The following is a 20,804-nucleotide window of genomic DNA, read 5'->3' as shown; positions in this document are numbered from 1 at the left end:
GGTAACAATACACCGACGCCGCGTGTACGAGCTACACCCACAGCTGTCGAAAAAGAGCAAGAGGATTACCTCGAAGATGCGGTGGAAGAAAGCATTGAAGAAGGGATCGCAGATCTTACTGGTTGAACCAACTTCAAGACGAGTGGATTGCAAGCGAGGTTTATCACGACAAACATTTAGTCAGTAATAACGGGTATAAGAGTGACAAGACCATTATCACTTTGAACAACCCGAAAACAGCATCGCCATGCGATTATTTCTTGTTCTTTTTACCGCTTGATCATATGGAGAATGTCATTGACAAGATCAACCTCCATGCAAGGGGTTGCTGTGACTGGATGGAGCGATCTCACCTTTGTGGATGCGAACGGCAACCAACGAGTTTCATGATGGTCTGGGATATGATATCAATGGTCGTAGTCGTCTCGTCATAGAAAGGTCAAGCAATAATGTTACCAAGGAAAACATTGAGCACACCCAGGACGACACTGTCTAGACACTCCATGCGTCAATCGAGATGCTGATCTCGTTCGTCCGTCGCCATACCGCTGCGTTCTTCGCGAGCCTTTGCTCTGTTGCCTCATTTTCTTTCCAGTGCGTTTGCGCGACCATTACCCTCTCTACTACCACCATGGGCCACGACAATGTTGGTGCATATGTACGCTCAGACGTACGGTCAGCGGATGTCCCGCTCATATTTCAAAACCGCGCCTCATGGATGGATGTATTCGAACTCATTGCCTATCTTTATACGTCCCTCCGAGAGCAAGAGACCATCTTGGAACAGATAATGAAAGAAAGCTCTGGTCTCATTCCTGTTGATGACCAAGATCGTGGATTATGCGTTCTGGCTGGAACATGAATCGTTTACTTTTCATATTTATGCTACTATCCATTAGCTATGGCTTACCGTGAATGCAAGGAATGGCATATCGAAAGTGTAGGTCGTTCACTTGCGATGGGTTTAAACCCTGCTGCTATATGTGTATTAAAGAGTTTGATAATGCTTGCAACGCGCAACAAGAATAAGAATATTGTCGCTAGCAATATTGAGTCGCCTGGGTACATAGGACGATGAACACGCGTTGCGAAAGTGAAATGTGCTTTAATGGGATGAGAACATTTTCTGTTGAAGGTCCTGCGAGGGGATGTGGTTTTTCAGCCGTTCGAAATCGGTTCATTATGTCAGCCTGCTCAACATGCATCAATGTGCTTTTTTGTTAAGTAAAGCTTCCTCCAAAGCTTCCTCCAAAGCTCCTAGGGATTCCTCGGCTTTTCCGGTAGAAAATACTCGCTTTTTTATAAGCACAGGAAGCAGAGTAGGGGTTTTTTTCAGTTGTTAAGTAATTAATGGAACGAGGCATGGAATCACCGCTGAAGGAGCCTGAGGCTTGAATTATCATCGGCGAAAGTCTCATATTCCACTCAGATTTACTGTACCTGCGCATTCTGCGCAGGTCGTTATAGAGAATTTGACTATCTTTGAAGAACGGTTACGCGGAAATATGACTCGGGTGCTACGCGCAAAAGAAAGTTTGTTCACTTCCGTAACGCGTCTTCATCGCCGTATGAACCCAAGCGACTCAATATTGCTAGCGACAATATTCTTATTCTTGTTGCGCGTTGCAAGCATTATTAAACCCTGTAATACACATTTGGCGACAGGGTTTAAGCCCATCGCAAGTCAACGTCTACACTTTCGACATGCCATTCCTTGCATTCACGGTAAGCCATAGCTAATGGATAGTAGCATAAATATGAAAAGTAAACGATTCATGTTCCAGCCAGAACGCATAATCCACGATCTTGGTCATCAACAGGAATGAAACCAGAACTTTCTTTCATTATCTGTTCCAAGATGGTCTCTTGCTCTCGAAGGGACGTATACAGGTAGACGATCAGTTCGAATACATACATCGCTGAGGTACGGTCTTCAAAGGTGAGCGGGATATCTGCTGACCGTACTTCTGAGTGTATATATGCACCAATGTTGTCGCAGTCCATGGTGGTGCTTGAGAGAGCGATTGTAGCGCAAACACACTGGACCGAAAATGAAGCGGCAGAGCAAAGACTCGCGAAGGACGCAGGGGGATGGCGACAGACGAACGAGTTCAGGATCTCGATTGACGCATGGAGTGTCTTGACAGTATCTTCCTGGGTGTGCTCAATGTTCTTCCTTGGACATTATTGCTTGACCCTTCCATGACGAAACGACTACGCACATTGATATCGTATCCCAGACCATCGTGAAACTTGTTGTTGCGGTTCGCGTCCATGTGTTGGGGTCAATGCAAATTCGACGTGCTCCTCTGTCGGAACTTCGCACCATCGGAAGCCAATCAACCGAGTGTGATCAGCACAACTGGGTCAATTAAACGATGCCTGCGGGGAACGTGGAGCAGGTTACAGCGCAGAATTTGGCGGGAGAGACTTTGTCTGGGTGACATCGTAGAGCAGAGGTTTCCTTCTTGGATTACGTATTCACCCGTAAGATCTTGTTCTTTATCCCGCCTTGCTCCGTCTATCTTGACCATATCTTTCCTTGAAGGTGACTGCACCTTCCAGTCAGACCTTCCCATCTCGGTGGTTGTCTTCAGAATGAGCAAATCGGCCATAAATGTGGATCCCCCAAAGGGCAGCCAGAGATGCCCGCCGCAAGTAGACTTGTCTGCGAAAATCATCTGAGAACTCAAGATGGTTCGCAGCCCTTGAAAAACCGTCAAAAGACATCATGCTCCCCTTCTTGAGCAAGAGTTGCTTCGATCAATCATCGTCGTCGCACCCTGTAATCTTCCGTAAATTCTTGTCTTGCAGAGTTGCTGTGCGTCACCTCAGGAATCATGACACCAGTCCAAATAGAGGTCCGAGGATCTGAGAGGCGATATGGTAATACCATCTCAATCTTTGTCGGCAGCAAAGTCGTAAAGAAAACTTTGACTTTGCTGTATATCTGGAAATAAAAGCATATAATGAGCGATATGTATTACGTATCCTGCTTTCATCTCAGTACATACCTGTGTGTAGGCCATCACCAAGTCAGTGCTTGGCATACCATTTTCAGGTACAAGGCCAACCAGAAAAATCTTTTCCATTGCAGACTTGCATCTTACAAGGGTTGGCAAAAGTAAAGAATCGTCTCGCCAGCAAGCTGGGGTCGCTTCGGTGTATGCAACGATGAGGACGCGTCGCGGAACTGCAAGATGTCTTTCTTTGTTTTGATGGGAGCGTGGACAATAGTTCTGCTGAATTACGTGCGATGGGATGTGGTTCTTCAGCCAGTCGATATTGCGGGAATAAGTCCAAGTCATCATTCACCAGAGTTATTCCTTCTAATGGGTAGCTACCATCTGGTTCTCGGGGCGGTATTATGTGGATTGATATGGTGTGGCGTCGTAAATTATAGTGCGAGCTGAAGTCCCTTTCACACAGATGACAAGTGTGTTTCGGACAGATTCGAGTCGTTCCAGTGGACATTTTTTAGGGAATGTGGAGAAGATAAAGTGAACTTGCCTCTCCGTGAGGGAGAGGAGGGTCCTTGTTATGCGCTGATTACGGAAGGATCAGTGCAATTGGGCAAGAGGGTGGTGCTGAGTGCTTTCGCAAGACAAGGACAAGACAAGACAAGAAAAGGGGTGGGTGTTTTTTTGGGGGGCTAACACTTGGTAGACTCCAAAATTCAATCCAAAAACCGAAGAGAACGTCGAAAGAATTGCGTCTTCTGCTTGCATGAGCGCCACCTTATGATGCAAAGTGGGCCTTTCTTCTTGCTTGGACGATGGGCATGAGTTCGTTCGAACCGTCTTCGTAATGGTTAAACGAAAGATGTCTTACGCAGGCGCAGCAACTAAAGCAGGAAGAAGGAAAAAGAGACGGGCGGCAAATAATAACGTGTGTTGGCAAATTCATTGTTTCTCGAAGGAATTGGAGTGAATTTTGTGAGTGTCAAGTGTTGTCCGTTTTTTTATGTGTTTTTAAATTTAAAATACTCCTTGTATCTCCATTGAAACGTATACTGCAGTTGGTTTGCATGTATAATTGCGAGTATATGAAGGTTAATTAATCTGTGAAGAGTTGTGAATGTGGTTCATTATGCCAGCGTGTTCAACCTCGCGTCAGTGAGCATTTTACTGAGCAGAAGTTCCAAAATTCCTGGGGATTCTTAGAACTCTGATGGCCGGGTTGGCTGTTAATCCTTCCTCCCCCTCCCCCAAAAAGTGGACGACAGTCACGGCTTTCTCCAGTTTGGAAATTCTCGGCTTTTAAAAAATCACAGGAAGCGGAGTGGGGAGGATCCTTTTCGGTTGTAAAATAATAGAAAACGAAACCATGGAATCACCGCCAAAGGAGCCTGAGGCATCATCATCCTCATCGGCGACAATGACAGCCTCTGATTCTACTCACAGCAATTTACCCGCGCATTCTGCCCAAGTCGCTTACAGAGATCTGGTTATCTTTGAGGAACGGTTACGTGGGAATATGACTCGGTTACTACGGCGCAAAAGAAAGTTTGAAGGTAATATCCGTCAACGCTTCGGTGATACCTGTACGTCTTTCTCATATGTATTGCTAGCGTTGCTATGCGGGCTGTTAGTGACGCTTGCATATTTCTTCTATGCTGTATTTGTTGATCCAAGCAAGGTAATAGAAAACCCGGCTTTTTTGATTCAGCGTCAAGAAAAGAATGGCTCATGAACCTATCGTAGATATTCTTCATCCATTTACTGAATACGGCAGCTTTACTCGCTGCGTCAGGCAGTCTTGTATTCTTCTATCGATCTGGAATGTATTCTGAAAAAATTGTATACGCATCAGAGTATGTACCGTTTGGCTAGCTATTTCTGTCACGATTATCTCACTTTGCATCCGTTAGATTCGTACCCCATTGCAACCGTGCCTTGCAGTTCTTCAACTTACAGTTTCAGCGCCACGGCAGTACAGGCGAACTAAACTTTTACAGAAAGATACCCAAAAGTTTTCAGGAAGGATTCGAAGCCTATCGCAAACGCTATTATGCTAGGAAACGAGCTCGACAAGCCAAACTAAAAGCCGCATAAGGTTGCAGAGTATCTCCCCCTATTCATGGTCCACTTTTTGTATATATATTATTTCAATCGATTATTTTTGCTTTATTCTAAATCATAAACATCGTAAGTACAAGGGAAACTGCAGTGCGGAATCGGTATTATTGATCTGTGATGGATGGCCTCAGCAAAATTTCTTATATCTGAAAATGACATGAGCTAGATGAAGGATAGAACACTACCGAAACTTCGATCAACGGTCATTAGCTAATGGAACGCATCTGTAGATGGGAAAGCCTAGGCGAAAAGACTGACCTGTGCCACCAGAAGAGTGGCAATCTTTTGCTTTTTGCCCTCGATCTGTTGCTATCGCATCAATAGTATTGAGTTACAGTATAAATTCCAGGCTTCCATTGCCAAGCCAATAAATTCACCACAGTTAGACCGCAACACTGAAAAAAAAATGTTGGAGAGATGAATGTGAAGAATCTATTATTGAATGAAATAAGGTATGCAAAAAAAAAAGAAAAAAAAATCCGTATAAAGTTGATAGTCCACGAGCAGGTGTCGCTGGGCTTGTTATAGTATGCTGTAATGAAGGTCGATGATATCCACGTCTAGAATTTCTTACTACTCTACTGTTGCCGGCAACCTACAGGGGTTCCCTCAAATATGTCTTCGTTCATGGCACCAAAAGCTTCACCCACAGGATCATAATAATGTTCCTCATATCCGTGGTCGTAGCTTTCATCATCGTCACTGAAATTCGGCTCGTCATGATCCATGCTTTCCGCTTTTTCAGAATTTTCAAACTAGATAGCTTTTTGAGTAAATCTGATAAATCATACGTATCCAATGTGGTAAACTTACATTAACAACAGGGGCGTCCAATAACGCACATTCTTCCACCGAGGTATCAGCATCCGCTGCAATGAGCCGGGAACCATCGGACTCAATTTTCTCGGTAGGTTGCAGTAAATTTCGAAGTTCGTTGTTGGACGTATCTGTCAACGTAATCGTGTCCGGAAATTCGACACGGAATTGGATATAAAGATCGCCACGGTTGTCTTTGTTGCCTGCAATAGGCATGCCTTCGTGTCGAATAAGCTTGTAAGAGTCTGGCTTGATGACTTTGCCTGGTTCATATCGAACCTTGATAGCGCGTTCATCCAGATGTTGGAAAAGAACCTTATCGAACCCGGTCAATGCTTCAAACAAGGTGATTGATACTTCCGTTCGCAAGTCGAAACCATAACGTTGGAAAATAGGATGCTTCTCTTCTTCAAGCTTCACAATCAGATTTGAAAATTTCTTCGAATGTAGCTATGGGCAGTTAAAAGTTAGATGACTGTTGGCCGACACGAATACTAGGGTGCCCATCGCTTACCATCTGATGACCTTGTTTTTTCATAATAATGCGTCTCTCTTTCATGCCAGGGATGACCTCGACGGATACACTATCTTCAACCTCTACCATGTTCCTGCCATGGCATGTTTTGCAACTTTGTTTCACTTTGATCTTTCCAATGCCTTTGCATTTATGGCAAGTCTTGTCGCGAGATGGCATTTTTCCAAGCGTCCCTTTACCGGCGCACAGAGTGCACGGAACTCTCTTCACCATTTTACGCCCTTTGCTGTTGCTGTACGTTAGTATATGATATTCACTCGAGACGAGTAACACCGCCAACACTCACCCGTGGCAGCCACTGCATATGATATTTTTTACATAAGATAGCTGCAATTGGGTGCCAAAGAACAATTCCTTGAGCGAAATAGAATGCGTGATCTCGATATCGTGGTTCCGGGCTACGAAAACATCGCATTAATCCACAGAACGAGTTGACAAAGAGCGTTTTCCCCAGACTCTTACCGTTATCAAAAAAGAAGTCATTGAAATAAAAGCCGGCAGGGTGACCATATGCTTCGTACATATGATCGTCCTCTTGAGATTCGTCTCCTCGATCATACTTTGCACGTTTCTCGGGATCACAAAGGATTTCATAGGCATGCGATATCGTCTTGAACTGGATCGAAGAAATTTTAGCAGTGATACAACTCATATTTACCAAAGACCGCCAAAATTACCTTTTCAGCGCCTGCAGGATTCTTATCCGGATGATATTGAATGGCCTATGGAAAGAAGTTAGATTTCCTTGTAATACCGCGAGTGGCATATATAGTTCAAAAGACTCGTACCAGTTTTCTGTAAGCCTATGAATAAGATGTTAGCTGCGGTGATCGAAAACGTTACTTGATCGATAAGAATGTACCTTTTTGATTTCGGCTTCGGTCGCTGAAGAATCAACTCCAAGGATCTCGTACAGATTGCTGCTTGTCATTGACGATCAAAAGCCAATGGAGGTTATGGAAAGTGATGGAAAACGGTTGAACGATCGCAGGTCCGAACAACCAGCGATCAAACAATCAATTCGTGTCGGTGTTACAAATTCCGCAGCAGCGAAAAATGAAAAGGTTTTTCTGGTTCCTTCATTTCACCCAGTGATTCACCGACCTCAGTCCAAGAAGAACGCGGTTGCTATTTACGATTTTTATCCAACCTCCCTATCCAACCTCCCGAGCACAACGAAATAATGAATTTGGCTGCATATGTCGTACGACCTCAGTATTAAGCTCGATCGACTTTGTGTATGAGCCTGTATTTCTATTTCTCCTCGACTTATGGTACATTAAACCTTATCACAAAACGCCTTCTCGTCAAGAACCAATCCTTCTCTTTATTCATCCATCACGTCATTAATATGCACCCATTTTGATTCTTCGCAGAATGAAACGAAAAAACAAATAGCTTTCCAAATAGGGCAGCAGTACTTAAGTTACGGCTGTGAGTGAGTGTACCAATTTTGGGCGCCGAATACCTGTCATCCCTGATCTGTTGAAGAGCAACCTTCACTTTCCCAACTGGTCCATATCGCCACTGACAGGTCTGATATGTCACGAAGTTTTGGGTTTCATGCAACACTACACATATAAGTCGGATAGCACAAATCTAATACCTCACATTAGATGCTTAGGAATGACCATTCATCCCCACAAGTTCGTATAGGGAGGGATGCCGGAATGACGCCTGTGGAAAAAAAAAGAAGTCGCTTTGGACCGCACAAATTCATTTTATCTTGGCTTTCGAATTCGCTTGACATCAAATGAAAATAACCGTAGCGTAAAGGAAAAGCAAAGTGTTTTTCATTTATTTTTCTTTTTATATGAAGTGGTGTAGTTCGTCCACAGGACATTAAGCCCACTTTTTTATTACATTATTCAACCCACAAAGGGTTGAGAAATAAGGCAAAAACCTTTTTTTTTCATTTACCTTTGTTGCGATTAAAAAGCAAACCCACCGACATACCTTCCACAATGACCGCGCTGATGACTAGTCAGGCGCCCAAAGGGAAGAGCCGACGGGAACGAAAACAATCTTCTTCAGAGGATGGCCAATCCTATCATTAGAAGATGGTTTTCGGATTTTTCGCCATACCCCGAATGCTTTACCAAAAACCGGAGCGTTCATCATTACCAGTAACCACCAGCCTAGCAGCCCCTGATTCCGAACTGGCGCACAAAAGAAAAAAAGAGATGAGAAGAAACGCCCCCTTTTTATATCTTTTTCAAAAATCGTTCGAGGACCTTCGATTGTGACCTTGCTTTATGACCGCGAATGCACCTCATTGGCTCGATTCTCGCAACAAAACTGGCGAAATTCATAGCCTCACACTTCTTTCGCGTAAGCCATGCAAAGAGGGGACTGCGCCATGTCACTCATGCTGCCATCAGCACCAATTGTACGCTACAGTAACACTATAACGTGAACTATAGCCTATGGTTGAACGCTGATGCGACATGCTTAAGGCTTTACGCACTTTTTTTTTTTAGTCTTGTTGTATGCTAGGAAGTTTTCCCTACCTTGCCCTGCCCCTTTGTATCAGTTTTGTTTCTAAAACCGTGTATTCAAATTGTTATGACAATAAAAGCTCACTTACTGGACAATACCAGGATGCCATTCCCATGGTGCCGTGTTGCAATGGCGATGGAACGCCGGCGAGGCATTTTCAAAACATATTCAAGATTTGCTAGGCTGCGCCACTAGTGCTCACGAATACATACAGTGCCTGTAACTAGACGAGACATGCCAACGCAGCAACAGCATGTGCAGTTTGGACTTCCTTATGCGTGCTGCGCTGTTCTTTCGCATTGATTTGTTTGCAGGACTGGGGAACATCTCCACTTGAAAATGAAGTTCACTTCTCCGCTCGATGCGTCGGTAGCTGAAACCGTTTGTGATCCAACAAAAGTAAGTCATGCTTTAGATAAGAATGAATTAGCCAAAGCTCTACGTTTAACTCTTTCATTTAATCCTCTATCAGAACATAACATTTAGATAACAATAAAGAATCTTTGCAATCCATATAGGCGCGGATCGTTTTGGACAACGGTATCATGGAGTTGAGATTGTATTATGGAGTGACCCGGAAAGAGAGAAGAAAAGAAGCCATACACTAACACCATGTTCTCCTTCCTTTTTTAAGAAGCTTAACATACAAATTCCAAATCGACGTCAATAGGATGAGATGAACTTAGTTGAGGTCGTTGCGCGTATTTATCGCTGAGGATATTTCGAACGCTGTTGAGAAGTTGCTGGTAGGACTGGTTGGGATTCTCTCGTAATGTCGCTTGAAAAAAAATCGGATCAGCACTGGTAATCAACACAGACAGTACTTATATACTTACAGGTAAAGGCATAGCTCATAGCACCTGTTGCTTTGCCTGCTTCATGTGCATCGGCCGAAGTTTGATCGTCCTTGCATCTATGACTTATTGTCAGTGATTGTTGGGTTCTGCAAGCGAATGTGAAAACCTTACCCGGAAAACATAATAACGTCGGCAGGAGAACTATGCTTCTCTCTGATTTCGTCTTCCACATCACGCGCGCTGAATAATTTCTGGCCAAGAGATATCAAGCTGGACAAAGCACCGTCCCGATCGCCTTGTGCATACGCAACACCGGCAGAAAGCAATCCCATTCCAGCATCTTTGAAAAGATTCTTTGATTTAATCTCGCCACGAGTGGAGTAAACATAGGGAAGATCCAATGCAGTTCCAGAGTGACAGCTGTCAAAGATGGCAGTCAATCGGCAACCGTGACACAATGGCTTCACTAAAAGCTGATGCATATCCTATGGTGTTCCCCTGTTTCAATACTCGCGCGCATTTATAACCCAAAACATGGAGCACGTACATCATCCTTCAGCTGTCCTGATTCTTCAAAGTCTAATGGGTATATTGTTTCGTCGTGGGAATCGTCTTCGTCGCCGCTGTTATCGCTGGACTATATCGTAACATTTTTCGTAAATAATTCAATCTCACTGTTTCTTAATCAAGATCGCATACTCGTCCACCGTGTCCGCTGTAATGGAAAAAGAACGAATCGTTGGGCTGGGCGTCATTCACTAGCCACTGCATGCCGGAAATAATGTTGGCACGGGTAGGAAGGAATTTGGGATTGTCATGATCATCTGTCAAAATCACCATATCTCTCTACAAACATGGTTAAATCATGATTTTGCACGCTTTTAAAAGTATGTGGAATAATACCTCTTCAAACCCATACAAAGTGGTAATAAAATCCTTCACATTATGCACGTCATTGATGCATCCTACAATTCCCGCAAGGTCAATGCCAGTCCCTGTTTTCAATACTATGGTGACATACCTTTCAACTCATTGGGAGTATTGAAGTAGTTGATACCAATTAAAAGAGCGCGCTTTCTTCCTTTGCCTATTCAATTCCGATTCAGACCACTGATGTTGTGTCACAATAGTGCCCTTTAGCATCACTTACAGTTGGAAAGCTCAAATGATGGAGCTGGCTTATTCTGCAAAGCGGGATGGACGTGCAAATAAAAGTTATTATCACCGGAACCAGTGGGAGTATAGTTGTTGCCGTAGGGGACTGGATGAAACGATTTTTTTTAAGTTGGAAAGCACACTCGGAAGCTTGAGTGTAACTTACCGGGGTTAGGGGCCGGATTATACTGTGACATTGGAGGCTGAGGGAAGTTTGGATTAGGATGTGCATAGTCTTCGGCCGTAAAGTTGGGATCATTCTCATCGCCACTTGAGGAACGGCGATAGTGTTGTGAAGTAGCGACATAGGAAGCGTGGTCCTAAGCTCAAATTTTGAGTCCATAGTTCCGGGTATTTTGGTTCAACATGTGGATTTACCGTGTTTTGGTACCCATAGTCATTGCTTTCGTTCTCTTCCGAGGGGGAATCGTTGCGTGGATACTGATATTCAGGGTTGTTAGGATGAGAATATCCTTGAGTCGAGTAATATTGGTTTTCCTCCATGGTTGCAGAGCAGTTAATGGAAAAGAAACGACGCTTTCCCGAATTTGCTTCTCAATTTAAAGTTGGAACGCAGACGCCGAGTCACAAACTGGGTCGCGCTTTGTGAAAAAAAAAGTTGACATCTTTTCCATGAGTAAATAAATAATCGACGAACTGCCACCTCATTATTATACGTTAGAACATTCTTTAAAGAGGCAACTTGTTCATTGATCTGGGAAAGAGAGAAACCTAGGATACGGCGCTCATTTTAAAAATGAGTGTAACGGTTCGGGAGAAAGTCACTATTATGAGCAAGACGGGCGGGTCACGTCCGCACACTCTTCGAATATGTTTAGTATACCAAAAGGTAGAATTACCGTTTATCATGAAAAAGCCGAGCGACAGCAAATACGAGGTCCTCATCGAGAATGAGTGTCGTCAATTGAGACGTCTGGGATTCAAACTGATGTTCTTTTGAGATCGTTCCGTTCGTACGACGTCGATCGTTATATGACACAATGATATCACCACATTGACATACCAAAATATCAGTGCAAATGTTTATTTATGAAGTGAAAAACCTATATCGAATTTATGTTTGCTGTATCTGGTTAATTTGTTCAATGTTTATAAGTGTGTTTAGTATATTCATCTTTGTGTAAAAAAAAGGCGAAAAAAAAAGGTCAGGGAAATTAAAAGGTCTACGAGACGACATATTAATATCCCCATTCCATTGGCATTAGTAAATCTTTAGATCTTACCCATTTGGCATCCACCGTTTGTGCCCATCTGAACTTTTCCAGCAATGTTTTACTGAACACCTTTTCCAGAGGTACATCATTCTTCTTACACCATGCAACACTGATTCTAGGATCAATATAATTCATCTTGGATGTACCTAGCGCAATTTCCTTATTTTCCTCCTGTAATTCATCAAGCAAGTAAAAAAAAAGCGTCAATAAATATTTGGATGCAGAAAAAAGAATTAAAAGTTTACCTTGTCCGTTGCTTGGATCTTTGCCGCATTGATTCGTTGATCCATTTTTTCGATCTGCGTAAGAATCTTGTCGACCGTCATGTTGGGTTTGGGGGTGATCGCACCAGTTTTCCGTTCCTTCTTTAGTCGCGCCTCCATTTCGTCTACAGCTTTCAACTTGTCTTTCAGATCAGATTGCGGTAGCGGTTTTCCACCCTCAGCAGCCAGTTTCTCGTTTTGTTTTTCAAACTTGGTCTTGATCTTTTCTCGTTCCTTCTCAATCAGATCATTTTCATGCTCAACAATCCAGTCATCTTCCAGATCTGATTCATCCTGCTTCAAGTCAGGTCTCTTCTTCTTCATTCCCGGTTCCATTTGGAAAAGCTGTTTGCGAAGTCTCATTCTTTGATATTTCAGTGCTCGAATCTAAGATAGGGTGGTGTGAGTCCTGGGCTTCGGCGCCTTTTTTACAGCCACTACTTTACCTTGTTCTGCATTTTAGCCATTTGCTGAACATGGGTCTTTGAGGCGGTACGTTGATGGTTACAAAGAACGGCGACTTCTCTATTAGCACGGTTGAACGACAGCATCTTGTCCGGCAGTGTGTCTTTCGGATTGGTCAGTTTATCCAATTGTTGTTGGAATGTATGCGAAGCGTTGTAAGTACGAAAAACCTTGGCCGACAGTCCTTTCATACAGTTATTCAAATGCTTATTCAGTCCTGTAGTCTGTTATTGAATGGATCAATCAGTTGGTTTCCGTCACTGTAGAAAATAACAATTGATGTTACCGTCAAGCGATCAAAGATCATATGACCAGGTCCGACTTGGTTTTTGAAGATTTTGATATTCTTAAAGACCTGTGGCTCCACCTCCACCGAGTTCTGATAACGAATAGAATCTTTACCGAGGAAATCAAAGTGTAAGGTATTCGGCGGTTCAAGTTCAACGTGTTCATATCTCAGCGAACAGCAACCGACCGTATCGGCCTCATCATCGCCCTTCTCATTGCCGGCTCTGAGAGCCAGTCGATCAATTAGATACATGGCCGTAGCGCGCTGTCGTGTTTCGCTCAGTTTGTCCTTCAAATCGGCAGTGTAATTCGCGCGTATTTTTCCAACATGATTCTACAATAATATTGGAGTGGGTTCCACACGATAATTGCATTAGCCTTCCGGCTTTTTCGGCTTACCTTTAACTCGCGTGCTTTCTCGAATTTCTGCATATCGCTCTGGCCCTTCCAAGATGAAGAGGCCGCCAAAAACACATACTTGAAGGATCCATTGACATTTTCCTTCCAGGTAGCAAGCCATGTCGCTGTCTGATCATGAACAATGCCACCCCACTTATGACCAGCTGGAGGATCGGGTATTTTGGCATGCTCATCGATATTCAACGTGACTTGTTCAGGCATCACTCGTTTCTAACCCAAGTTTTCTTCGTTTAGTTCAAGAGCCAACACCATCTACGACTGTTCGTATTTTTACTTTTAACTTTCCAGTCTTTGGATGGTCGCCACGGCCACGGAAGAGACCTGGAGGTTCGATTCTGAAGTTGCCGACCTTTTCTTTTCTGCCATCCACCACAGCATAAAGGAACGGTTCCTCCATCTTGGTTCTCTCCTCTTTCTTTTGCTGGTGTCGCCAAAAGAGTATAATCATGAGCCCAACATTAGAATCGGTCATTTAAAATGTAACAAAACTTACCAGTTTCTCTTCCTTGGTCATTTGCTTCTTCTTTTCTTTGTCGGCTTCGAATTTCTCCCAAATTGGACGGAAGTCGCATTTATCAAAATCAGTGATTTGAGGATTCTACAGTAAACAAGGCATGAGAACCCATATTCAGAGGGATGGTTTGATGAGTTTGATAACTTACACGAGGATCTTGTTTCAAAACTTCTTTCCAATCATTGAAAAAGTTCTTTTGGAAGGTTGGATTTTTGGCATGATCTGTCTCCAAAAGTGCGGCAAAGAAACTGGCGACTTCTTCGGCCTCGGGTGTGAGAGTAATTGGTTTACCATTATACCTCATCTTGACACCGTGAGGAACGTATTCCGGAGGAAATAATACACCGTTGTGTTCCAATTGCGTCCATTTAATTGTACCATCGGCTTCTTCGTCTCTTTGACGTTCCTCTTCCCACCATTTATAAATTTCTTCTTCCTCCTCCTTGGTTTTCTTTTTGGGCTTGGCTTCTTTGGTTGCTACGGCGCCATCATTGGCTTTGGATCGCTTGGGTGATGAAACCGATTCAGACTCTTTTCCCATGGCGCGCTTTTTCAAATTCTTCTTCACTTTCTCATCGATGTCCATTGAATCGATATCCTAGAAAACAAGTCATTCGTATGCCATTCAATGATCAAAAGACAAAAAGATCGATAGGGAGTTTTTACCTCTTTCTTCACTTTGGCCTTTTTCTCTTTCTTTTTATCGCTCTTTCTCTTCAATTCGGGGGATGAAGACTAATAAAATGAGAATTTTTTTTAATTATATTTCCTTGAAGTCAATGGAGACGATGTTGTCTTCTTACTTCGCGTTTAACAATGCCGTTCTTTGGCCGCTGAGCCAATGGCATGTCGTCGTCCTCATCAGGAATGAACGACTTGGTGCGTGCTTTAGTAGGATCTGGCGTTTCGTTTTTCACGGGAACTGGCAAATGATGATGCGGGTTCGCTAATGACGTAAACGAAACGTGTTACTGACTACCGGTCTCACACCAAAAGATCATGCCAACACTTACGATGAGTGCCAGAAGGATTGATTTGCGCCATTCTCTGCGCAAGAGGAATTTCATCTTCAGAATCAGACATGATTAAAAGTGGATGTCGCGATCAAGCAAGAATCACGCGTAAAAATAAAAAGTTTTATCAACTGAAAAAATAAAAAAAAAAAACTCAGGAGGAGAGAGGAAAGGACACAAATTCAAAGGCATTTTATGCGGGTGATCGTTTATAATACAAATATACAGAGGTCCGGTGAAAGGATTTTGATTGGCTCATCAGTAAAATGGATCAATGATCCCAAGCGGGGCCACTCACACTTCGTTTCTTCTCTGCGCGATTCTGCAAATTGTCAGCCTGTGTATGATGAACGGCTTCAACCATATGTTTTAATGATCACCATCATCATTCATCACCCAATATATGTTTTCGTCTATAAGAAGACGCTGTATGTGAGGTATTGCTGGAATGAACTCTAGCTACAGCAGATTCATCCATCGGTAAAAGTCAGGGACAACCAATCCATCTATTGAGCGATGGATGGATGTCATATCATAGAAAGTAGAAAAGAAAGTGATGCATCATACAGCGAGGGAAAAAAAAAGAGTGAGAGAAAAAAAACTCAAAATCCTAAAGGAGCGTTCGGGAGATTGTCCTTTTTCGTTTCGTGAGAAAGTCATACCAAGCGTTAAAACTGACGTAACAAGATAAGGAAAGAAAGCCATGTTTAGGGTGAATTTTATTTTGATGGAAATGGTAGTATCATTTGTCAGCATGTAGTACGGCTTATCAAGTTTACCCTTATGCAGTAAATGAAAGGATCTCTTCTGGACCATGTGATATGAAATTTCCTGATAAAGTTTGAAGGTGTTGGCGCCTAAAGATGTCATAAAAGCAGGACGTTCTGTTGACTTTGCCCTGGTTTTGATTCTCTAATTCAAAAGTTGAACAATGTCATCCAATAATATAGAGTCAACGGTACAGCCTAATTATAATTTTATTTTTGCTTGATTACATTGGCTAAATATTCACTGAATAGAAGGAGAAATCCGACAATGCCCTTGATGGTCAACAAATTGAACACATCGAAACCAGCTCCCTGGATTACGATGCACAGAGACTCCAGGATCTCGGTTACAAGCAAGAATTCAAACGTGACATTAGTTTATTCGTACAAGCAGGATTCGCCTTTTCCACCATGGCCGTACTGCCTAGCTGGTATGCATTTTCAAAGTGAATTGTCCCTTTATATATTAACCTTTTTCGGATCACAGGCTAGTTGGTTTCGGAGGTAGTCTTGCTGCTGGTGGTCCCTCATCCTTATTCTGGGGTTGGGTCGTCGTCGTTCCCTTTGTCACTTGTATTGCTCTGTCCATGGCCGAAGTCATTTCCGCCTATCCACTGGCAGGAGGCGTTTACTCTTGGAGTTATGTACTGAGCAACAAAAAATGGGGTCCTTGTAAGTAAAAATATGATCTGCATACGACAATTCCATGGAAAACGATATTGAGACAGCCGTTTTACTTTGTAGTCATGGCCTGGATCACTGGTTATATGTATGTTGCGGGACTTATTGCAACGTGCATGACATTAGCCTGGAGCAGCACACAGTTCATTTTCAGTATCGTGAGCGTGATGAATGACAACAAAACGGCACCCACAGGCGCATACGTCGGCGTTTATTGCGGCATGTTTATCATTGGCACCGCCTACAATTACCTGGGAATGAAATTCAGTAGCTGGTTGAACAAATTTATGGGTAAGTTTAATTTTCTTGTACGCCTTGATTTTCCTCTGTTCTGAGATGTATATTCAGTTATTTGGGTCGCCATCGGTACCATCATTGTCATTATTACCGTTCCCGGTAAGTTAATTATCACAGTAACCTACATATCAGTTACATGACTAAATTGACGATGTAGCTATGGCACCATCGCATCAAAGCGCCAAATGGGTGTTTACTTCATTCGGAAACGAAACTGGATATAAAAACCTTGGTTTGGTATTTTTCCTCGGATTGCTGCAAGCCGGTTGGACTCTGGTAGGATATCCGACGATCTTTTTTTTTTTTTTTTTTTTTTTTTTTTTTTTTTTTTCGCTAACTGTTTTATGACAGATCGGATACGAATGTGCTGCTCAAATTGTCGAAGGAACGAAGCGTGCCGATATCACTGCGCCACGAGGCATTGTTATTTGCATCGCTTGCGCGGTAGTTCAGGGTTTCGTCCTTATTATTGCTGTTCTGTTCTCAATTCAAGATGTGGACGAACTTATCGGCTCCGAGATGCCCGTGGCTGTCTTGTTCCTTCGCGCTACCTCAAAAGAAATCACCACCTTTTTCTTGGTTATTTTGCTCGTCGCTCAGTTTGGTTCTCTCAGCAACTGTATCTTGGCCACCGGTCATCTCTTCTGGGCCATGGCTCGTGATAGATGCTTACCTTATTCCAACTTCTTTTACAAGCTGGATAGCCGCAGCATTCCCGTCCGCGCACTCATGTTGCAATTAGGCATTGCTATTGTCGTTATTATGCCGGTAATTTTTTTTCAGCAGACGATGGCTTTGGCATGATTAGCTTATAACGCTTCTAGATCTTTGGTACCATGATTTACTGGGAAGCAATTATGAGTACAGCCGTGATCTGTGTCAACATTTCTTATGGTAAGAGACGACCTCCAGCTTACATTGGAAATATGGCTAACCACTTGTTGTTGTACAGGTCTTCCTCTCATGTGTCGCATCATTTGGGCTGGAAAAGACATGCCCAAGGTAAGTAACTCTCATCGCCTGGCGCAGATTCCTTTTTAGCTGACATGATGTTGTACTAGGGTCCTTTCAATCTTGGAAAATTCAGTTTACCTCTCAACTACATCAGTGTAGCCTGGATCTGCTTCTTTGGTGTCATCCTGTGTATTCCATCCGTATCTCCCGTAGATGCAGTGACCATGAACTGGGCAAGTTTAATGATTGGCGCAGTAGTAATCTTTGCTATGTGCTTCTGGTTTGTGTCAGGACGCAAATTCTACAAAGGTCCCATGCAAACTGCTATGGACTAAAACCCTATTTATTTATTGTATCATTGTATATGTTTCCCTGTAATATTCCCATTATTTTTTTTTTTTATAAAAATTGCCAGCAACAGGCCGGTACCTGAAAGTACTTTTTTTTGTCATTGTCTCAGTCTATGGGACCGACAGTGTTTGGGATTTTAATGTGAATTTGGTAGCTCAAAAATTAATGACCCACCTTGTCACTGGTTAAGACCATGGTAAATGTAACAAAACGAAGATATGAATGACAAAAAACTAGTAAGCTTGAATCTTACCGAGTTTGTTTTTGTGTGGAATGTTACAGCTGCTTGGGGGAGATCCTGTAACGAACAGTCGTTTGTTTGACAAGAACTGGTTTTTCCGCTATAAATTCTTCAATGATCAGGAGAATGTCCGCTGTTGCAACTGCATCTGTTGCATCCTTGATATAAAAGACCGCAGTCCACCGATAAATTATCTCTGCTTGTGGACCACTTCAGATCACGACGTATAATAATCAATTCGAGTCAAGACCCGATACATATATGCGGACAAACATCAAGAACACTCAAAAAGATAGATATTGTAATGGCCTGACAAAGGCTTGGTACTACATCTAATTGTTGCCATTGGTTGCGTTCATTTTCGTACCAAAAGCGGATTGAACGTTTTTGAACCAGTGTTAAGCATGATCTCAATTTACAAGTAAATCGAGCGCTTCAACCCATTTTTATCATCTGATTCTTTCTTTATCGGTAATGAACATAGCGAACAGACGGAATTGTCGATCCTGTATCATTCGAACGGAACAAACAAAGTTTAAGTAAAAGAACATCAAAGCAGCTCTGTTTTTAGTTTCCGAATACAAAAGTTACACAGCCACACCCACAGACGACGTGCTGCATAGTCTCGCAAATGGAATGACTCCCATAGCTGATTTCTTCAAATGAGCATTAACGATCAGTCCCAGATCGTCCCCTTTTTCCATGATCCTTCGGTCCTTTTTTATCACCTTATATCCGACTCACGCTGATATAGAGTAAGGAAACCAAGCTAAGCCTACATTTCACCTTGGGAAATTGATATATTTATCTTAGGTATTGCGGCCATTTGAGGTCACAAAGCTATGATCGTCAAGTTTATTCCAGCGTGACATGAGCCTGTTGCACGTATTTTTAACGTATTCCTTTTTCAACTCAATCTCCTTTTGGATGGTCAAAGCCTGTTATATGGTAAATGGTTTTTATTTCTCATCAGCAATTCACTTGTTTAATTCGTTTGCATAAATCGTCATAAAAGTGCTGTGTAACTATTTTTCCATCGGCCGCAATCTCTTACTGCGCATATATAAAGGCCGATCTACGAGATCCATTTTTCAATGCTCCAAGTATATTTCACCCATGAATGCCACAGCTGGAAGTTATCTCGGTAATCCTGCAGAAGATCCCAACGCGTCGTTGAGAGACGTGTTTGCCAAGGAAGAAAATCACCCTGACGCTGTTGCCTGCATTTTGAAGTATTGTGAAAACGAATCTGGTTTTCATAAAGGAAGTCGTGACTGGGCAAAATTTGCCGAGTTGCTAGGAAGTTTTAAAGGAGTGCTTGATCCGGTATCGACGAAACCATTCATTACCCTTGGTCCAAAGGACTATGCCATGGCACACATCAACGACTTCTTTTCTGACCTGCCCGATAAATCAAGACTCGAAAAGTTTGCCGCGAGCCTTCCGCCGGGCACATTTGATTACTCACTTGTGCATTTTTGCATCCAACAGCAAGGCTATGACATTTCTCTCTATATTGCTGGTGTATTGGCCGCCGGCAATGATCAAACCACCTACGGCGTTGCCGTCCTGAGCAAGTGGGAGCTGAATTGTAACGAAATGATAGCTCGCGCAGACGAATTGGTAGTAAAAACAAAGTTGAAGGAGCAACTGGATAACTGGCTTGATGGCATCACCAGCAGCGGATATGAATAGTATACCGTCCGATATTGATCCTAGACATTTACTGCATTTGGTGTCGCGTGTGCTGTTGAGACCAAAATAAAGTATTACATTATCGATGTATAGGTTCCATGCATGTTATAAGTCAGTGAAATCTGTATTGGATAACAGCAGCGCTTCAGCTGTGCATATCATAAACGCTGCATTTTCTCGGAGGGTTGCTCTGACTAACCGTTTTCATGTTACTTTGTTCACGATATCTCAATTTCGCAAATATTTAACATAAAAAATACGGTAAATATATTCAAATTTTATCAGGCGATGCAATTCAACTTCCGACCATGAAGATGTTGCTTCACGCCATCCCTTTTCCTTAAAGACGCCATTATGGTCATAACCAACCAACGTGGTTATTACTAGGGAAAACCACTTCACTCGGTTTCGGCCGCTACTGGCGTTACACAAACGGCCAAACGAGCCAATGGGGGTTGGACTTCGGGCTCGGTGTCAAGAAAACTCGACTTCGCCATCAACCAACGTGGTTTTTATTAGGGAACACCAATTCACTTGGTAGCAGCTGCTACCATCATTACACAAAAAGCCAAACGAACCCATGAGCGTCGGTCTCGGGGCAAAATTAAAGTCTCGCTGTTACCAGTGTTACACAATTCCGCAAACGAGCCAATGAGCGTCGACTCTGGGATCGGTATCAGGAAAACACTTGATTGTCTTCCTAATTCCATCTTTACGCAAGGCTGTATTACTTGGACATT

General features: G+C 42.9%; 10 protein-coding genes across 10 annotated transcripts; 4 read left to right on the top strand and 6 right to left on the bottom strand.

Annotated features, from left to right (window-relative positions):
• The first annotated feature begins 257 nt into the window (after positions 1–257).
• On the top strand, positions 258–1,029 carry BYT42DRAFT_34980 (uncharacterized protein). The gene has a single exon (XM_051563176.1). It carries the CDS (start codon positions 518–520, stop codon positions 860–862), a length of 345 nt encoding a protein of 114 aa, XP_051428748.1. The 5' UTR covers positions 258–517; the 3' UTR covers positions 863–1,029.
• A 581-nt stretch (positions 1,030–1,610) lies between these two features.
• BYT42DRAFT_620639 (uncharacterized protein) lies at positions 1,611–2,355 on the bottom strand. Its single transcript, XM_051572363.1, has one exon. It carries the CDS (start codon positions 2,002–2,004, stop codon positions 1,774–1,776), a length of 231 nt encoding a protein of 76 aa, XP_051428747.1. The 5' UTR covers positions 2,005–2,355; the 3' UTR covers positions 1,611–1,773.
• A 480-nt stretch (positions 2,356–2,835) lies between these two features.
• Positions 2,836–3,575, bottom strand: BYT42DRAFT_34974 (uncharacterized protein). The gene is made up of 2 exons (XM_051563175.1): positions 3,015–3,575; positions 2,836–2,942 (listed from the first exon to the last, which is right to left on the bottom strand). Exon 1 carries the CDS (start codon positions 3,472–3,474, stop codon positions 3,058–3,060), a length of 417 nt encoding a protein of 138 aa, XP_051428746.1. The 5' UTR covers positions 3,475–3,575; the 3' UTR covers positions 2,836–2,942; positions 3,015–3,057.
• Positions 3,576–4,254: 679 nt separating this feature from the next.
• On the top strand, positions 4,255–5,209 carry BYT42DRAFT_553717 (Spo7-like protein-domain-containing protein). Its single transcript, XM_051566518.1, has 4 exons — positions 4,255–4,513; positions 4,571–4,638; positions 4,704–4,813; positions 4,871–5,209. The coding sequence occupies exons 1-4, from the start codon at positions 4,327–4,329 to the stop codon at positions 5,052–5,054; spliced, it is 549 nt and encodes a 182-aa protein (XP_051428745.1). The 5' UTR covers positions 4,255–4,326; the 3' UTR covers positions 5,055–5,209.
• Positions 5,210–5,358: 149 nt separating this feature from the next.
• Positions 5,359–7,706, bottom strand: BYT42DRAFT_34895 (uncharacterized protein). Its single transcript, XM_051563167.1, has 8 exons — positions 7,292–7,706; positions 7,218–7,232; positions 7,107–7,151; positions 6,892–7,045; positions 6,716–6,827; positions 6,409–6,655; positions 5,892–6,344; positions 5,359–5,833 (listed from the first exon to the last, which is right to left on the bottom strand). The coding sequence occupies exons 1-8, from the start codon at positions 7,358–7,360 to the stop codon at positions 5,657–5,659; spliced, it is 1,272 nt and encodes a 423-aa protein (XP_051428744.1). The 5' UTR covers positions 7,361–7,706; the 3' UTR covers positions 5,359–5,656.
• Positions 7,707–8,258: 552 nt separating this feature from the next.
• Positions 8,259–8,892, bottom strand: BYT42DRAFT_553711 (uncharacterized protein). Its single transcript, XM_051566517.1, has 4 exons — positions 8,871–8,892; positions 8,690–8,830; positions 8,340–8,588; positions 8,259–8,290 (listed from the first exon to the last, which is right to left on the bottom strand). Exons 2-3 carry the CDS (start codon positions 8,739–8,741, stop codon positions 8,410–8,412), a joined length of 231 nt encoding a protein of 76 aa, XP_051428743.1. The 5' UTR covers positions 8,742–8,830; positions 8,871–8,892; the 3' UTR covers positions 8,259–8,290; positions 8,340–8,409.
• A 427-nt stretch (positions 8,893–9,319) lies between these two features.
• Positions 9,320–11,473, bottom strand: BYT42DRAFT_525710 (caspase domain-containing protein). The gene is made up of 10 exons (XM_051565337.1): positions 11,259–11,473; positions 11,047–11,200; positions 10,876–10,986; positions 10,747–10,812; positions 10,629–10,690; positions 10,425–10,571; positions 10,273–10,362; positions 9,897–10,210; positions 9,765–9,841; positions 9,320–9,706 (listed from the first exon to the last, which is right to left on the bottom strand). Exons 1-10 carry the CDS (start codon positions 11,382–11,384, stop codon positions 9,567–9,569), a joined length of 1,287 nt encoding a protein of 428 aa, XP_051428742.1. The 5' UTR covers positions 11,385–11,473; the 3' UTR covers positions 9,320–9,566.
• Positions 11,474–12,079: 606 nt separating this feature from the next.
• Positions 12,080–14,651, bottom strand: BYT42DRAFT_488487 (uncharacterized protein; the record flags this gene model as incomplete). The annotated part of the gene is made up of 8 exons (XM_051563879.1): positions 12,080–12,286; positions 12,361–12,765; positions 12,825–13,067; positions 13,130–13,465; positions 13,531–13,761; positions 13,826–13,972; positions 14,045–14,149; positions 14,214–14,651. The coding sequence occupies 8 exons, from the start codon at positions 14,649–14,651 to the stop codon at positions 12,080–12,082; spliced, it is 2,112 nt and encodes a 703-aa protein (XP_051428741.1).
• Positions 14,652–16,693: 2,042 nt separating this feature from the next.
• BYT42DRAFT_488144 (amino acid/polyamine transporter I) lies at positions 16,694–18,112 on the top strand (the record flags this gene model as incomplete). Its single annotated transcript, XM_051563856.1, has 7 exons — positions 16,694–16,817; positions 16,875–16,922; positions 16,981–17,099; positions 17,175–17,591; positions 17,648–17,717; positions 17,776–17,825; positions 17,885–18,112. The coding sequence occupies 7 exons, from the start codon at positions 16,694–16,696 to the stop codon at positions 18,110–18,112; spliced, it is 1,056 nt and encodes a 351-aa protein (XP_051428740.1).
• A 1,249-nt stretch (positions 18,113–19,361) lies between these two features.
• BYT42DRAFT_601697 (uncharacterized protein) lies at positions 19,362–20,161 on the top strand. Its single transcript, XM_051571033.1, has one exon. It carries the CDS (start codon positions 19,486–19,488, stop codon positions 20,062–20,064), a length of 579 nt encoding a protein of 192 aa, XP_051428739.1. The 5' UTR covers positions 19,362–19,485; the 3' UTR covers positions 20,065–20,161.
• Positions 20,162–20,804: the final 643 nt, after the last annotated feature.

The sequence above is a fragment of the Radiomyces spectabilis genome (assembly GCF_025331425.1).
Source record: "Radiomyces spectabilis strain NRRL 2753 chromosome Unknown BYT42scaffold_1, whole genome shotgun sequence".
Taxonomy (NCBI): Eukaryota; Fungi; Mucoromycota; class Mucoromycetes; order Mucorales; family Radiomycetaceae; genus Radiomyces; species Radiomyces spectabilis.
Note: the sequence above shows the minus strand (reverse complement) of the source record. Positions and strands in the feature narration are given on the sequence as shown.

What these genes read in the sequence shown, in the direction of transcription:
- BYT42DRAFT_601697 (XM_051571033.1), top strand. Translation starts at nt 19,486, where the DNA reads ATGAATGCCACAGCTGGAAGTTATCTCGGTAATCCTGCAGAAGATCCC.
- BYT42DRAFT_525710 (XM_051565337.1), bottom strand. Translation starts at nt 11,384, where the DNA reads ATGGAGGAAAACCAATATTACTCGACTCAAGGATATTCTCATCCTAAC. An exon ending in TAATCCGGCCCCTAACCCCG is followed by an intron (nt 10,987 to 11,046) that starts GTAAGTTACACT and finishes CGTTTCATCCAG; the next exon opens with TCCCCTACGGCAACAACTAT. An exon ending in CAGGACAGCTGAAGGATGAT is followed by an intron (nt 10,211 to 10,272) that starts GTACGTGCTCCA and finishes GGAACACCATAG; the next exon opens with GATATGCATCAGCTTTTAGT.
- BYT42DRAFT_553711 (XM_051566517.1), bottom strand. Translation starts at nt 8,741, where the DNA reads ATGAATTTCGCCAGTTTTGTTGCGAGAATCGAGCCAATGAGGTGCATT. An exon ending in GCCAATGAGGTGCATTCGCG is followed by an intron (nt 8,589 to 8,689) that starts GTCATAAAGCAA and finishes TTTGTGCGCCAG; the next exon opens with TTCGGAATCAGGGGCTGCTA.
- BYT42DRAFT_620639 (XM_051572363.1), bottom strand. Translation starts at nt 2,004, where the DNA reads ATGGACTGCGACAACATTGGTGCATATATACACTCAGAAGTACGGTCA.
- BYT42DRAFT_34980 (XM_051563176.1), top strand. Translation starts at nt 518, where the DNA reads ATGCTGATCTCGTTCGTCCGTCGCCATACCGCTGCGTTCTTCGCGAGC.
- BYT42DRAFT_34974 (XM_051563175.1), bottom strand. Translation starts at nt 3,474, where the DNA reads ATGTCCACTGGAACGACTCGAATCTGTCCGAAACACACTTGTCATCTG.
- BYT42DRAFT_553717 (XM_051566518.1), top strand. Translation starts at nt 4,327, where the DNA reads ATGGAATCACCGCCAAAGGAGCCTGAGGCATCATCATCCTCATCGGCG. An exon ending in TATTTGTTGATCCAAGCAAG is followed by an intron (nt 4,639 to 4,703) that starts GTAATAGAAAAC and finishes AACCTATCGTAG; the next exon opens with ATATTCTTCATCCATTTACT. An exon ending in AAAATTGTATACGCATCAGA is followed by an intron (nt 4,814 to 4,870) that starts GTATGTACCGTT and finishes TGCATCCGTTAG; the next exon opens with ATTCGTACCCCATTGCAACC.
- BYT42DRAFT_34895 (XM_051563167.1), bottom strand. Translation starts at nt 7,360, where the DNA reads ATGACAAGCAGCAATCTGTACGAGATCCTTGGAGTTGATTCTTCAGCG. An exon ending in TGACTTCTTTTTTGATAACG is followed by an intron (nt 6,828 to 6,891) that starts GTAAGAGTCTGG and finishes ATGTTTTCGTAG; the next exon opens with CCCGGAACCACGATATCGAG. An exon ending in TGGACGCCCCTGTTGTTAAT is followed by an intron (nt 5,834 to 5,891) that starts GTAAGTTTACCA and finishes AAAGCTATCTAG; the next exon opens with TTTGAAAATTCTGAAAAAGC.